The 17,697-nt window shown below is 34.6% G+C and overlaps 2 protein-coding genes across 8 annotated transcripts in view; both read right to left on the bottom strand.

The window, feature by feature from the left end:
• Positions 1-9,773, bottom strand: part of Chb (CLIP-associating protein) — a 36,151-nt gene extending 26,378 nt beyond the window's left edge. For 3 of the 5 annotated variants that reach the window (XM_083091987.1, XM_083091989.1, XM_083091990.1), the window contains exon 1: positions 8,967-9,773. In XM_083091987.1, coding sequence (XP_082948113.1) covers positions 8,967-9,155 — 189 coding nt within the window. In that variant the 5' untranslated portion in view covers positions 9,156-9,773. The remainder of the gene's footprint in view (positions 1-8,966) is intronic. The other 2 variants (XM_083091991.1, XM_083091992.1) reach the window with 2 other exon arrangements.
• A 557-nt stretch (positions 9,774-10,330) lies between these two features.
• LOC145967271 (uncharacterized) lies at positions 10,331-17,187 on the bottom strand. 3 transcript variants are annotated; one of them, XM_083092003.1, is made up of 11 exons: positions 17,007-17,187; positions 16,296-16,358; positions 15,824-15,952; positions 15,583-15,717; positions 15,325-15,482; positions 14,930-14,995; positions 14,371-14,521; positions 14,084-14,284; positions 13,379-14,006; positions 13,014-13,290; positions 10,331-12,933 (listed from the first exon to the last, which is right to left on the bottom strand). In XM_083092003.1, the coding sequence occupies exons 1-11, from the start codon at positions 17,079-17,081 to the stop codon at positions 12,795-12,797; spliced, it is 2,022 nt and encodes a 673-aa protein (XP_082948129.1). In that variant the 5' UTR covers positions 17,082-17,187; the 3' UTR covers positions 10,331-12,794. The 3 variants fall into 3 exon arrangements, with proteins under 3 accessions (XP_082948129.1, XP_082948131.1, XP_082948130.1); XM_083092005.1 differs by lacking the exon at positions 17,007-17,187 and adding an exon at positions 16,605-16,954; XM_083092004.1 differs by lacking the exon at positions 14,930-14,995.
• Positions 17,188-17,697: the final 510 nt, after the last annotated feature.

Here is a 17,697-nt window from a genome sequence, read left to right as displayed (position 1 = left end):
TTTTTCTCTCTATATCTCTCTATATATCTCTATAAAGAGAAGGAGCGAGCCTAGAGATTTCAAAATGTGCGCAATGTTGACATCTCCAACTCGCATGATGTATATCGATCGGAGCTTTTTTTGAAGTCAGAAAATTGCACCCTCACACGCTTCGTTGCCTTTTATTCGTTATTACGCTTGACCTGAGAACCCTTCAAAGCGTCAGATGTAAAATCCACTCGTGATTACGACACGCGAATAGAATGTTTTTTTTTTTAATTAAGGAAATGTGCAATTAACTAACCAGCGAATCTCTAAATTGCATTTGCTTAAATTCATGTTTTAGTGACTGAACGCTAAATGCGCATGGGATCGCGGTAATTATGGTGGAAGTTATAATTAAGGAAGGCAAACTGTTAAGATTAATAGTATATATATATATAAACGCAATTAATATAATATAATATTTAAATTATAATTCGCATTTAGATAAAAAAATATGAATATTGAAAATTTTAATTTTCCATTAAATAATTTGTATCTTATCGTCGCAAGCTGCAAAAGCGTCCCAATATAGTGCGATGTTTAAATACAGTTAACGAAGTGCTATACATAGATGTATAAAACCTATTTTCGAGCCGCGGGGTAAACGTTCTCTCAGGGCTATCGTCTAGTTGTGACATCATTGCTCAGTACCGAGAGTTTTTGCCTTCCTCTTTGACTCTTTGCTGTCCTCTACATCATTTTCTTCTTTGAAAGAAATATATGCGCTTCTAAGATCTATCTACAATCAAGATATCATATAAACAAGTACATCTATTAATTGCATCGCAAAACGTAACAACTCGATAAAGTTTATCTTTGGGCGTATCTATTGATATCACAATTGTATTATTTATTAAGTGAAATAATAATATTATTGCACAAGACTTATAGAAATTTGTATTGTGATAAAAATGTTATGAAAATATTAATTATATAAATAATTAGATAATATAAATTCGAAAGGAAATATTTGTCAATCCCAAATTTTCTCTATGTCTTATTGTCTTTAAATATATGCAGCGTAAAATGCATAACATATATAAAATTTTTATCAAAATATATATAAATATTTTTATCACTATAATCTTTTTACGATTCTTATGCAAGATGATTAAAGAATGACAAGTGAATATTTTTGAAAGGTATTGATAATGATGAAAAGATGTAAGCAAAATTGTAATACTGAGTTGTAATTAGAGGTTATAATTAGAGTTAATTTTTCAAGTAAATATATTTACTTTTTTCTATCTCAATTCTCTCTCTCTCTTTTTTCTCTCTTTCACAGAGAAACTGATAATGCAACCGCTTTTCCACTATCTGTGACCTTGCTTAACATTGAATGTCTTAATCTCGTTATATTGATATTAATATAAATTGCAATTATGTGTACAAACACACAGTTCTATTTAAAGAACTTATTGCCCTTAAAATTCTTTGGACAATTTCACATAGAAAAGAAGTTATATATATTCGAAAAGCTATTTTTCTTATTAAAACAATTTTGTGTTGCCTAATAACATCAATATTTTTAGAAATTTATTTTTGATCACGCGCCTTGCTTTAATAAACGTGCAGCGAAAGCCACAATAGTGGTAAAAAGATTATACAGAAACAACGCGCGAGAAAGGGTCAAGCATAACGTACATGACACGACACGCACGCACGCACGCGTGGGCGAGAGCTCCGGCTTTACTTGTCAAACTTGGGTGCACAGTCCGTTAAAACTGTTGTTAGAGCTACGTGGGAGGTTGCAGGTCTCCTTTATACGACCGCAGAAATGCATCGCGTGCAGATTCACATCCGCGGGATGCTCGTCGAAAATGAATTTAGGAAACGTTATTAAACGGGCCGTTGGAAAATTCAGGTATTTTCGGGTACATCAGATATATCGGGTATCAAATATGTCGCTGAACTTCTTGGCAATTTAACAGAGATGCGACAGGAAGCGAGACGACAAATTTGCCAACAATTATGAAAGCGACTTGGGTTACACAAATTTCGTAAAATCGAATCAATATTTATTAAAATTATAATAATATTTTTTAAAATATGAGAAAAAACATAAGAGTCTATTTCCAAAGAAAAGCTATTAATTAAATTACTTTCGTAATCGTTACGATTAGAAGAATCATACAATTGATCGTGTCTATCAATTAAAAAATTATCCCTTGCATTATAAAATCGTGCCTCTCTTGTTTCATCTTATTTTTTTTAAAAGTCTTATTAGCACACGCTGCAAACGCGACGCGAAAGGCGAGAAAGGGAGAAATGCACAATTTCACCGCGTCGAGAGTCGGTCGTCGTCGATTTGTAACGGACTATATTTGGCAACCTCCATATTCCTCGGTTATCTCTTCCCCCTTTTGAGACAAACAAGTCTTAATGCGCGAGATAAAACGTGACTCGATAGTCTCGGAGTATATTCGTTCTGATTTTGTTGCAACAATTTTGAGACAAAGCACTAGTAATTCCAAGTTATTCTAAAAATAATTCCGAGAGATAAGCACGTCCCTGATTCCTGAACGTAAACAAAATTTACGAAATTCCAAGAAATATTAGTATACCGATTTTTCAATTCACGAGGCGGATGAATTAAGTGGTGTAAAAATGATTGAGATATGCGAAAAGTTATCTCATAATCATGTGGATCTCGATTCTTGAAAAAATAGCGAATTGATTGAGAGACATTGATTTACGACACAATTGACCATGACATATACCTTCGTGAAAATATCGCAATTTCTCATTTTTGATTACGCATGCACAAAAATGCTCGTTATAAGTATGTTTTTTTTTATTTCCTAATTGTCATCATCGCAACATCGAAGAAGTGTAAGAATAACGTTATGTAAGAGAGATAAAACGTGCTCGAACGCATATGATACGTATGTAAAAAGCATCGAGGTGAGGGTGATGTCATACTTTAAATCCTGAAAAGGAAACATCTCTGTGGCGTGGAAAAAAGCGAATGGAACGCAACGACGAAGACAGCTTCGATTCGCGTTTTGTCTCATGTCCTTGACATCGATACGGTGCATTCGTGCCTTGCAAAAATGGTACAGCTATCGCGCCGTAAGAAGAAATATTGTTAAGTCTAATTACACATGACGATTCACAGCTCGGCGACCATAATTACGACAAAAAATACTCCGCGTATGTCATACCTGTATTTATCCATATTTTTACGCTTCTGCGTAAAGTATAGCGACATAAAGGCAACGTGTTTCATTCGCATTGTCAAACGAGATGAACGAAAATAAGATCAAATATTTTTTAAGAATAATTTTTTAAACTATAGAATATTTTTATTAAAAGTAGGAAAAATATTTTGTCAAACATTTCATGTAAATATTTTATATTTTATAAATTATAATAATATGAAATAATATAATAATAGGTAAAGAATTATGTTCTGATTCTGAATTATATTACAGATCTCAAAAAAATCAAAAAGAACACAATGAAAGTTTAATAATAAAATTGCGTAGCCAGTTCTTTTATTTCCTTCATTTTTTAAGAAATCGAGTAGGAAGAAATCGGCGTTAATCGATTCGAAAATAATTGGTAAAGGAAACGTATGTTTTATTTCTCTGGTTGCTTGCCAAAATCAGGAATCAGAGCGTTTGCCGAAGATAAAAGACGGCCCGTATCCTGGCAAATGGCGTATATATTCATCAATGACCGAGAAAAATCGAGAAAGCTCTTTTTAGCAAAACAATCCTATCTTTCAAACTGATACAATGGATTGTCGCAAGTAGCGGACAGCTGAAAGGTCGCTTTCAACGCATTTTTCTCGGATATACCGTCACGAATCTTCGTTCTCATTTTTCTGTATTGCCCAAGTGAAAACACGCACACTTGCAGTTAATATTGGCATCAACAAGTGGTTTCGGATAATCACGTATTCAGGATGATTTTCATAAAAAATTTCAAGCGCTGCAATTAAGTGCGACACGCGTTTCCGCTGCCCATATTTCGTTCGCTCGTTTTATTGACATTCGATTCGCCAGTGCGTTGAGTGCGAATTGAATGACGCATTGTGAAGAATGAAAGCCATTCGCGAATTAAGTGGAAACTACACACACAAGTTTCATTTTGATCGCGATATTTTTAGATATAAAAAAAGTGTGTGTCAAATTTGTAATATTTATCGAAATATAATTTGAATTAACACAAATTAATAAAAATAAAAAAAATCTATTCCCGAAGAAAAGATTGGAAAATTCTGAGAATTGCGAATCTTTATATATTAGAATTAATGATGCGAAAAATTGATCTCCAAACGCAATTGCGGGGATTATTTTGAAAAAGTAGAAAAGAATTGTACGTACATATAGAGGAAACAGAGAGATGACTCGTACGATAATAAAAAGTCACGCTAAAAATAGCAATGAACGTTCGAGTGTATCGATATGTATAAATCTGTATGTGTGATTTTTTCGCGCGTGTTTATACGTACACAAAATATCAAACATAAAAAATTATACATAATGCAAAGGTCTCTAAATTTTGGCCGAGTCTCTCGATTCGATTAATTATTTATTATGTTGCGGGGGGATACTTTCGTACACATTCCTGCAATCAATATGATCGGAAAGAAAGTGACGTAAGACGATCTATCCGATGTGCTTCGGTTAGTGACAGTTATTTAAGAAAAATCGAACGTGAGCATATCGATTACATGGAGATCACAAGTCGCGGTAATTTGATAATCACGACGTGAAACACGAATAAAATTCCTGAATAAGTATTATGCAATTTCGAAGCAGAGACACAGAAAGTATAATAGAAAGAGGAAAATATATTATTACGAAGAATTCCAGTAATAATTGAACGATACAATAGTATATTATCGAGTATTTTATAAGATATCGACTTGTTCATTAATCTACTTTACGAAGAACGCTTTATCGAGGCAACTCGTTAGATCTACAAATGTAATATTGCGCGATGAATCACTCGTTACCGCCCAAACGACGAGAATAATTTCTTACTGCTACTCCTCTTTGAACAGATTTTGCCACACGATATAGTATCCTTCAACATTTCAGCCAATAATAGCTCGTAAACAAATCATCGCGTCTGTAACTATTAGCTATTTTCGAATAAAGCAAGTTTGATGGCTCTGAGAGTGATTAATGACGTCATAATCTCCGTCTTGAGGTACTAGAGGTACTTGGATTATTAGATTAATCAATGAAACACTTGGAATAAGCGTTGATTAATTAGGATAAAGAATCTTATATTTTAAAGTCAAAATAGCGTCAAATGGGGTACTTTATATCGCTATAATTTATCATTTATATTAATTAGATTCAATACCTATTTTCAGTCAAATATATGTTTATGTAATTAGGTTTAATTGCTATCAGAACGATCAGCTACTTCATTCGAAAGCATTATATCTCGTTGAACTGATCGCGATTTTATAACATTGTGCAATCAACAATTAATTTCTTTTATAATCTCGAATATTTTGTTACTAATTATATTGTAATTTTAACGTAAAATTTTATTTTATATATAATCGCAATTTTATTGTATTTTTCAAATAGAAATGCATGATAATTTTGACGCGATCGGAAAGAAGGATCATGAACGTAAAGCTCATGAAATCTCAAACTTAAATCTGTTAACTTTACCTGATGATTTAAATCCCGCATCAAAGTTTCGAATCGCTCTCGATACTCCATTAAACTGTCACTCGAGCTGTTATGCATTTCTCTCGAAGGGCTCAAAAACTCGCGTCGATCTTACTCGCTCGGCCATTACCGGAGGACATTTAGCGACTTAATGGCTGTGACTAAAATGACATCCCTGCGTCGATCTTTGCAATACGCTAGCAAAGGACACGTTACGTACATGGCGTGAAAGTTTTTTCCCTTATTCGCAAGTTGAACCGAACTCCGTGATTCTTCGTCGAGCGAAATGCGTCGCAAAACATGTAGAGCAAATCTTGGACTTTCGATTTTTGCTCAGGAATATTATACACAATATTGCCATTCATTTAATTTTTAAAATTAAGAATCGAGAGAAACATGGAGAAAATTATGCAAAAATTATGCTTACCAAATATGTAAACAAATATCGTGTTCTTAATTCGATTACATCTTACAATCACAAATATCGTCCTTGAAAATCCGGCAAGAAAACGAAGAAAAGGAATAAACGTTTGACATTTATTTAATTCGACAAAAATATCGAGGATGTATATCTTAATCGACAATAATAACGCGTCATAAACTTGATTGCTCTTCATGCAGATTGAGCAATTTAAAGGTCCCATCGGTGAACTCTCAACTATGTATCCTTCGAATCTTGAAATAATCTCTCTTGATATATCACGATTCTGCAAAGTACAACGTTCTTTCGTGAAAGAGAAGGAGAGAAGAGACAGAATTATAAAAAATTCAACACGCCTATAGACAAGTGACGAGAGAAAGTCCAACAATAACAATGAGATGACTATTTTTATGACTGAAGTAAATTAAATTTAAAAGCACTGTAAAGCACATCATCGTTTTAAAGTGCGATATGTGAAACAATCGGAAATATCTTATCGCGATTCTTCGAGTATTAAGAGTTAGATACGACGTATAAATAACATTCAAATAAATAGAATGAGAACCTCTGGTTACGAACGCACACAAGATAACAGATTGACAATCCGACACTCCACCTCGTGATCGTACAAAATTAGGATCAAGAGAGACCGAAATATAATGTAACAATTTCTTATATATAAGATATAAAAAAGGAAGAGATTATATAAAGATGTATGCAAAAAAGATATAAGAAAATAAATATAAAAGAGTTATGAAACACTAATATATATATTTACATAAAACCCGTACATTAAAAAGATATTAATATTCTCCTCATTTATTTCTTTAATTAATTAAATATCTCTCTTGTATGATGTAAAAATATAAAACCATTTATTTTATTTTTTATTTTTGTAAATACTATTTAAATTTATTTTTCATGATTTTTTTATATTTATTAATGTATTATAAATAAATGCAATCGGTATATTTATATGAAAGGAATAAAAGTTAAATAAAAATCCGCCATGTATTGTGTAAACATCCCGTTTTGCATCAGTATTTTTATGAAATTACACACTGCTATTGCGTAGTAATATGTTAAAAAAGGGTGGCATTAATTAACATGAATTAGAATTTCAGAGCAGTACTTTAATTTATCATCAGTAAAGCGTTAAATTTTATCGTTCTTTTAATTATGCCCCGTACAATATTGCACGTCATAATTCAACTGTCAACTCCCATAATTACAAATCAGCGACTCTCGGATTGTTTACACGTTACGCGCGTCTGTTAATTCGCAACGTGCACTTAATTCCAAACGTGACGAAGCGACATTGATCTCTTGTATACATATCGAATAAGCAGATAACTATTATAATTCTCTCGAAGGAACAGAGCCGCATCCAGCGTTGAATGAATCGTGTCGGATCGTATCAGATCGCGGTGCGTCTTTAAATCTTTAAACAGCACCCTGCCGCTCTTAATGGCCGTTTGTTTCGAATAAACACATATGCTATATATTATTTAAATTTGCTGAATCTCGAGCAACGAAGACAATCAATATCATGACTAGAAACTAAAAAAGCTGAACATAATTTTTGTCCAAATCACAAAAAAAAATATCATAAAAAAATAAGTACGAATAATAATAGTTTTACGCGAGCAGACAAATTATTTTATTTTAGGAAATAAATAAAAGTTTTATAATTAAAAATATCTTTAATGTAATATAAAATATTGATGTTGATTATCTATCACTCATTTAATATAAAAGTCTTATGTTAAAAATATTGTTGAGATAATTATCTAAAAAAAATTGTTTTGATTCTCTGAAAATAAAACAACCTGTTATTGCTCGCAAAAGCCTATTGTATATGTATTATTGGTACTTATTTTTTTAATACAATCAGCCTTATTATTTAACTTATAAATATCGCGAAGATGAATGTAATTCTACTCTGGCCTTTGAAGTATTATTTCCGCCCACATAACAAGAATAAATGAAAACTATTTTTAAACTCTGTAAGTGGCAATGTACGGTTGCCAGGTAAATTGGACACTTGGACACACGCTAGAAAACTCTTAATGGTATTAAAAAACCGAGTTGCTCCTTCGTTCCTATCCAGTATTACGGTCACTATGTTGGTCGTTTCCGCTCCTGGACAAAGGTGAATATAAGGGCGGTCACATTCTCACGTGCGAGCGCGAAAAGTGACGTTTTACGGAGCGCGCGGTGACTGTCAATCGTCTCCTTTCTCCATTTATGGACCGCGCGCGTCACGTATGCGTTTAACGAGGAGATCCAGCCGCAAAATTGACGATATGCTCGACGTTAGTTAAACGTTAAGGGCGAACTAAATCTAGTCGATTAACCCTACATCCCTGCCTCAATCATAATCCATCTTGTAAATACAGAATGACGCGGGGAAAGAAAGCCAATATTAATAAGAGACAGAATCTTGCGATAACAGTTTTCCTTCGTTACAAAAAAATAACAAAAAAAACAAACATTACATTTGCCAGTATAATTTTTAGTGCACGCGATTTTTAAAGTAGTAAAGCAACATTGTTTAATAACAATAGAATAATAGAACAATCTTTCATATATGTCACATAATGCCCCTTATTGACATTGGCACCAAGCGGCGCTACTGTTTCGTACGTCATTGTGTATAGGTCGAGAAAACAAAGTCGGAGAAAATCCTTGCATTTTTACAATGAAGATATATCCTCCGTTCTCTCTTTTATCCCGGTGTTTTTCAATAAGAAACATGGGAACGCGAAAAAAATGCTCGTAAACAATACGAGGGTTTCGGAAAATAGTTGAGAAAAGCCGAGTGAAGGTTAAGTGCTTACGACAATACGATCCCGAGACGATCGTCGGGAAACGCTTACCTTGGAATTACCGTTGCCAAGCCACGGTATTACGTTGTCGATGAACATGCCAATGTCCTGGCACTCGATGCTATTGGTCGAGTCGCCGAGGTAATTCAGCAACGCGCTGCCGACGTTCAGCTTCTTCTTGATATCCGTCGTTGACAGGAGCGGCATGAAGCCGTCCATATCACGCGGATTCACCGCCATGGTGAGCGAGATGCTAGACGTCGCGCGTCCCCGTCACCGTGCACGTCGTCGCCGTCGTCGTCGTCGCTCACTGGCCTCCTCCGCGAGTCCGTCGAAGCAAGGACGATGAAGGAGAATGGCTCACTCGCGCACGTCGACGCACATTACCCCGTCGTCGCGACGATGCTCACGAAGCTTACGCGCGGAAACGATATCTCGTGTCCTTCATCGTACCAACGAGACGAACCGTCCTCGCGCAAAGACCCACAGAGAGAGAGAAACACACATACACACGAGGGTTTTGTCACACGAGCAGGCTGCCGATGCGATACACCGGCACCGATTTACAATCGCCGTCACCGTAGCCACTACAGCTACCGTCACCGTCACCGTCACCCTCGCCGCTGCCGCCGCTCGTTTTAACGTCCGTAACGTGCGGCGCGACCGCTATAAACAAAATCGTACTTCAGGTACGCGAGCGATACTAGAGTCGTACGCGTTGCACACGGCCGTCAGCGGACGTTCGCTCGTCGTTTCGTCGCGCACGCCGTAAACCGTAGCTATCCGGATCGCGAGACGCGGCTAAACGAGATCATCGGCACCGTATATGCGACGCCATTTTCGTTTCACAACCAGCAACCTCGCCGTTCGTGTCGCGCCGCGCCGCCGACCGCAGCGCCAGCCGCGGCCGCCGCGGCAACTACTCCTCGCGTGTGTTCGAAAATCTACTCGTCCGAGTGAACGTAGGATGATGACATTTCCTTGACCAATCGGGGAGCGCAGATTTCTTCGTCCCGATTGGTCGAAGTGAAACGTCGCTTCTTGAGTAGATTTTTCGAACACGAGTCTGTTTACCGCTAAAAGAAATTTGAATAGTGATTTACTTTGTCTTCTGTAAACGCGCGCGTCTAATGATTTCGCAGGTCAAATTATGCGTATATAAAGTTACTTGTTTTTTATATATTAATCAGTTAAAGTATTTCGATTATATCATTAAATTATCATGACTAATGTCCGGTTGACCATTTGACCTTGAATACAGGTGAGTGAAAAAACATATATATTTTTGATGTGATGTTGATTTGCGAGTTTGCCGTAAAAGCACAATATTTACTATTTATCTAATTTTGTTCGTAAGTTTAATATCATTGGAAATTTAAATTTATATAAATGACAGATCGCATACACGTGCGGTTTGTATTTTGTAATGAGATTTTAATGAAGATAATGATATATATTATATATATATATATATATATGTATATACATAGTTACATTCACATATACAATATTAGGTATGTACAATATAATTTCTTATCGCTTTAAATGTGTTACGTTCTCTCGCACCTTCGAAATCCATCCTCGAAAATATATTTCTTGAATGCAATCGCGCGAGTCGCGATAAAGTAGTGATTATGTGGAATTTCGACGAACAATCTTCAAGCTCTAAAGTCACATGGCTCTTCTGATAATCGCGAAAGAATCGCACCAACAAAAGGCCCGTACTTTCAAATGGAGCAATATGTTGCAATATATAAGGATGGCAACGAAATTCTTCTCATGAAAACAATTTGTTAAAATCGATAAAGTCCATCGATTACATTACGATATTACAAAAGTCGCATTTAATCCCGACAGATCCTTTTTTTATACAACGTTCTTGAGCAGCAATATATGATTCAAATCAGCGAATTGCGAATTTTTATCGTGTTTTGTACATGTAAATATTTAGATTCACAATTGCTACAAATTTCGGATTTAACGTTAAATGCATAGTATATTGCAATCTTAGAATGAATTAGATACAAAAAGATGGCAAATAATGGATTCGTGTCTAATATGCATTTTTCGGACAAGTACATGATATTTTGATAGGTCCGACATTTATTCCATACGATGCAAAATCGTAAAATGCAATTTTCGTTAAAAGATACATTTGCCACCATCCTTATAAAAATTGACAAACACTGTATGAAAAATGTCAACTAACTGTCGATTACGGAAAATTATGCTCAAAATAAATAAGATCTGTCTACTATTATATATAACTTATACAATTTATATATTATGTATATATATTACGTATATATTACTCTTTATAAATAACGTATTGCATACATCTTTTGCACTAATATTTTCGTTTGACGATTGGATAATCCAACTAAACTTCTAAAATTGCTAAGAGCTATATCACAATATGTGGCAATAAAAATGATGGAGCTAATAGTTAACTCTTGCTTGTTCGAGTGTTTGAATCCGTTCGCTTCTGATCTATTATTATCACGATCATTAGACTGTCCAGACTATTCTGCTTACAATAATTTGTATATTCGCGAATCACACTCCTCGCTTTTATCGCATACAATCGACAGCCCTGCGAGATACTTAATTGATAAATATATATCATTCTTGTATCGCGTCTGAGCGAAAAATATTGAAAAATATCTTGCTGAACCAGTCTGGTCTATTTTACTTACTTATGTTTCAAAGCTTTGTATATGAAACAGCATGCTTGTCAAAGACAAGCGAGATTCTCGATTCGTACTCGAAACACGTTATTGTTCGTATGAACAGTTCGCGTTCACATAACGAATTAACGAGTAATTAAACTAAAACTGATTCGGAGTTGGAGAATACTTTTGATGTTAACAGTACAATTTGTACATTTTGACTTATATATGTTTAGAATTGTGTTATACTACGCTTATGTATAATTCGCGCGCGCACGTTCCGCGTTTTAAAGAGAATTTGACTGTCAAAGTCATAATTGGCATCTTGTAATTTTCTATAGGATTCTTTCTCTTTTTACTGTACGCTTCACGCCTCGCGGATGACTTAATGGACCGAATAATCGCATTACGATGAGAAAGACAAGGAAGTGTTTATCATAATCGGTCTTTAAATATAGTGTATAGTGAACGCAATCTTGTCATAATTCACCTAAATTATCTAGATTGTTTGATATCTCGCTGTGGAATATCACGATATTCTAATACATCTATCAGATACTCCGAGAGACCTTAACATGATAGCAGTCGCATGTAAGCAAAAAATAGTCGATGCGACTCGGAATAAATTTATGTACGAGTATCTATAGATTAAACTATGTAATCTCCTAAAAAATTAACTACGTATTGCTTTCTCAGCGAATGTCTCATAGAATTTACCAAATGCTAAATGTTAGAAAGATTTTATAGAATAGGTTTGAAAATGTCATCAAGTGACAATCTAAAATATCGTGTAAGCGTATCCACAAAAGACATTGTTAGGCTTTTTAATGTCCAGAGAGCTAACAAGACACTTTTAATGCAAGTTCTGAATTGAAAAGCCTCTAAAAGCCTCAACTGATATTATATATCTATTTAATATTATTTTTACAAATCAATGTAAAATAACTTGTCGATGCTGAGCTAAACCTATGAAAAATATATTTATACAACCAATCTAGAAATTATCTTTAAATAAAATTTTTGCTATGCCTATATCACATGATAATAAAAAATTATAAAATTTTAATAATAGAGAAAGAAATGTAATATGCTCAGTATCTAATAGAAAGAAAGAATGTGCCTTAATTGTATTACCATTTTATAACGATCTTGAACACTTTCTATTGTTGAATCTTTGCCATTCGATTGCATAAATTTTTCCATGATAAGGCTATTGTTGTTGTTGCTGCAGTTGTTGCAATAGTGGACATACCTCGACCAAAGGAGTTCCCAGAATTTCTTGACATACTTGGTTCATGTCTGGCTCCATCATGAGTGAAGAAATTTGATCCTCCGTTAACATCTCCACACTAATGAAAAGTTTATTAATAAGAAAAATAACAAACTAAAATTATGTTTAATTGAAAAGAATAAATCAGTGAGAACTTACCTAGCTAAACTTTCACTGTCCGATGTCTCTTCATCTGCATTGAGATAGCTCATTGTTTTTTCTAATGGACTAGGGACTTTCTTTCCTCTAGTTTCCGATTTTTCAGACTTTTCAGACTTGTCCTTATCTCTCTCCACTGTCTTTGGTTCACTAGAACGTCGTTCTGTCAAACTAGATATGTTTAGCATCATCATACCATGATTGAGTAATTCCTTAACACGTTCTCCAGTACCGCCACTCCACAACATATCGAGAGATTGTCTTCTGCTTGAATTTGCTGAAATGATAATGTTTATATATATGTTAAATGATAATGTTTATATATATTTTAAAGTATAAAAATTTTTAAAGAAACATCCACTTACTGGAACTACCAGCGCTAGCCTCACCACCGGCTGAACTCCTAGTTATCCAATTGGCTAAACTACCATCGAGTTTGCCTTTATTTTTTACCGAAGGGCTTCTTGTAACTTCAGCTTTTTTCTCTTCACTTAAAGTAACTTCGTTTACTTTTGATATTGTAGGTAAAGACTTTTGTGTTACTAATCTTTTTCGATTGGTCTGCTCTTTCGGCGGTTCGGCAGTTGCACTAATTTGCTGAGTAGTTTCTGGACTTAGATCCATTGGTAGTGGTTTGTAGGGAATTTGATCTTCTTCATCGGAATACATGTCATTGTTGTAATAAATTTCATCCGGTGAATTGTTTAGACTAATTTCCGTCCATTCATCTCCATTTTGAGTAGCGGCATTATTCTTATTATCATTTACAGGTGTCTGAATTTTCACTCTCTTCTCGATAGGAGATATAATACCCGATAAATCAGCCAAGCCTGGTGCAGAAGAACTCATGTGATTTAGAGTCGGTACGATATGTTTCGAATCGGTGGTTGCGATGCTTCGTGGACGATCTCGTTTTATGTATTTACGAGGTTCGGTAGACGAAAGATTCAGATTATTTAGGCCCAGGTATTCGGATGAGAAATCTCTTTCGATCTGAAAAGAAAAATAGCATTATTATTTAATAAAACTGAAAAGTATATGATTTATCGAAGAGATGTATCTATATTTACTTTTGTAGGCATAGGACATTGCACATTTGGACTCATTTTATCGGGAAGGCGTAAATATTCGTCGCTAGTATAATCCGTACTGTCCGGAGATCCAGTTACACTAGAATCCGTCGGAGTTGCCGTATTGGTTTGTGCATTGGAGCGATCGGGCGCGTCTCGTGCATGTTTATCGTAGTCATCTGTACCGTCGTATCTCCTTGTCTAAATATTGACAAAATATAATGAAAATTTTATACATAGTTTGAATTATTATTACTCGAATGTAACTAATACATATATATTTATACCCTGTGAATCTCGTCACTGATCTTTTCTAGATTTCGTAACGCTTCGGCGTATGATGCTTTCGCTTCACTAACTGATCTCTCCAGTACACTGACTTTCATCTTTTGCTCCTCCAGCATTTGATTAAAGTACGCTTTCATTTCATAATAAGGCCTATATGATAATTATATACTATTTTATTAAGATAGGACTAGATTATGCAGAGAAATGGTATTTATAATTATAATTATTTTAAATATATATTTTTATCGCAATATTTTACGCATAACAATTTAATTTATTTATCATATAACATTCTGATCGGGAGGGGACAAGAGCAACTTGACAAATCTTGTGTGCAGTATATTCATTGTGAAAAGCTCAATAAAAAAAGTAGCAGGTCGATATTTGAGATATATTCTTATATATTCTTATATATAAGTATATAATTCATGCACAATCAGAATAATGGTTTGAAAAACAAATAGACAAAGAGTTGAATCGTTTCATAGCACACATACAAAATAAGTGTATTGTGTATTAAAAAAATAAATAAATAAAAAGAATATCTATCCTACTTACAACATGAGCAAGTTGTGCCTGTAGGCGATACTGTTTATCAGAAGCAAGCTGCGACGTGCACCCATACTGCCAACATGAACATACAACCAAAACACATAAATACCATAAGAGGTCTATAGAAAATAATATAACATAATAATCATTCAAAAATAACTGGATGATTATTTGAATGGGAGTAAAATATGTCGATAGCTAGTATGAGAAGAAATAATAAGAGGTTTTGTATATAATTTTTTGATACATTAACTTGGTTGTATACAAGGTTTTCTTAAAATAGCTTGTATTAAATAATAATTATATACAATACAATAAATAACTTCATGCATTAACAAAATTATTGAGAGAATAGGGATATTCTCAAAGTCCAATGAGAAGGTTGCAAGTTTCTTACATACCTAGATTTGGCAATAGTACGTTTTAAATCGCGCTGCAATCTTTGAACTTCGTGTTCCGCTTTGTGATACAGTGCTGTCGTATGCCTGTGTTCTGCTTCAGAGAGAGCTCTTTCATGCTCCGATTCATTAACTCGCGACGTAGCATGATTTAACATTTCCTATTATTATATATTATAAATATTTATTTCTTATATTTTGTTATATTATGTACATTATATACTATACATTTTTTTAATGTAATTTAATTAATGATTTTACCTGCCAAGCATGATCAAAGCATCTCCCTTCGGTCCGTAATCCTTCTTCTGCTAAGTAAACCATTTCTTTAGCTGCTGAATGTTGACTATTGGCTCTCTCAAATCTAATCGCAGCCTTCTGCGTTTCTTGTAATGCCTGTGTATGTGTGTATGTATATATATATAAATGTGATGTTTCCAAAGTTATTTCTATATCTTAGTTAGAAATAGTGTTATCTACTTATATGAAAAAAGATCCTCACCTCTTTTGCTTTAAATCTAGCATCATAATATGGTCTGGATTTTTCAATGCAAGTTCCAAGTTTCTTAGCTAAAGTGTCGATTTTGATTGTTGATTCGCACAATAATTCCCTAAAAGTTGCTCTTGCTTCCTAAAAGATTATAAAATACATGATATGAAAAGATCAATTATTAAAGTAAAAAGTGAAACACAAGTGCTATGATTTTTTATAAAAAATTTTAATCTATCAAGTTATAAGTTATTTCTTTAGTTGAAGCTACCATGACTGATTGTCGTTAAGATTGTCTTCTCAATATCCATTTGTATATATCTTACACAGCAATCATCTCAATAAAATCTAATCATATCCAATCTTAAAACTTTGCAGCAATTTTGTTCTTTAAGAATCATCATCAGATATCGCAATATAAAATCTAGACAGCCAAAAGATCTCTGCCAATGCAAGGTCATGCTTTCAAAAAAGGAATACTTACATCTAAATCAACTTCTAATTTATTAATATCATCTGTAGCTGTATTTAATCTTTCAAGTTCAATCTGAAACAATATCATGAATTTTATAGAAACACACATATACATAAGCTGCATTCTTAAAGTAATATAACAATATAAAGTATAAAATATAACAATATAAAGTAATATAACAATATTATAATAATTTTATAATTTTTTTATATAATATAAAAGTATTTTTCAAATTTTTTTAAACGAACAAATAATTAATATATTCATCTCTTCCGACTATCAACATTGACATGTAAATTAGAGAAGCTATTTATGTACATTATGCTCCAATTTCTTGCGTCGAAACGAAGTTACCGGGCAACGAGGGTAATTTAGCACGCGCTGTCGTGATATATAATAGACATAGTCCCGGTCGAACGGTAGAGGGGGAAATAAGAATCGGGGACGTTTTATAACTCGGCTGTGTATGTATGTATGTATATATAGGGTGGAGAAAAGGGAAGAAATACGAGACTCGCTGAGAAGAGAACGGAACTGCTATTGCACGTGGGATCCACGTTGCACGTCGTTTGTCAAATTCGTCGTACGATCGTGACTCTCGTTCCTCGTTCACGTGTAATTAATCGCGGCCGTCTTTTTTCCCCCGACGGCGAAATGTCAATATCGTCGTCGGGAGTCGTCGCGAGGATGTCGGGATGCGCGTCGGGAAGCGAGTCTCACCTGCACTCGCGGGTCCACTGCATCGTCGATGCGATCGGGATCATCGGCACACTCTTTCTGCACACGTCCACTCATAATTAAATCTAGAGGGTGGATTTTATTTACAGCTCTTCATGCCACCTGTGCGCGTATCGTCTGCTACATATCAGGTGGCCATGTTGGATGTCAAAGCGTATCTAAAAGCTGGTCATAGCAGGGCCGTCGCCACGTTGCCGGGGGCGTGAGATTCGATACGTCTTTTTTTGCGATCCCCGAGACTTCGCAGAGTGGGAAATGTTATCTCTCAGAGGTCGCGTGATAACGAAAACGCGTAAAACTAAAACGCAGATCGCATCGCTGAATTTATATAATTGTAGCATAAGGTGACGTTAAAGATTTCCTTATAACAAGGCTCTGATATTTATTAAACGGATATATTTTCGCAAACATATTTCTTAAATAATCTTCATTTAATTATGATATATCCTTATTTTTTCCCTTCTTTTCAGAAATTTCTCAAAAATTTTAAAGCTACAAATAAACAAGACGGTTATCTCAATGTTTCTTCAACAGATGATAATTATTGACTGTTAATGATTATCTTGAATTAAAACATTCTGTACAGACTTCTTGATCGCCGTTCGACTTTCCCGCCAACGTGACATCGCGATGACAGTTCAAGATGGCGGAGGAGCGCCGCCAGGTGGCGCCG

This window comes from Camponotus vicinus, unplaced genomic scaffold (assembly GCF_025532165.1).
Source record: "Camponotus vicinus isolate PSW18456_S1 unplaced genomic scaffold, iyCamVici1.0 SCAF_2, whole genome shotgun sequence".
NCBI classification, from domain to species: domain Eukaryota; kingdom Metazoa; phylum Arthropoda; class Insecta; order Hymenoptera; family Formicidae; genus Camponotus; species Camponotus vicinus.
The sequence above is the reverse complement of the archived record's forward strand: the minus strand, read 5'-3'. Positions and strand labels throughout refer to the sequence as shown.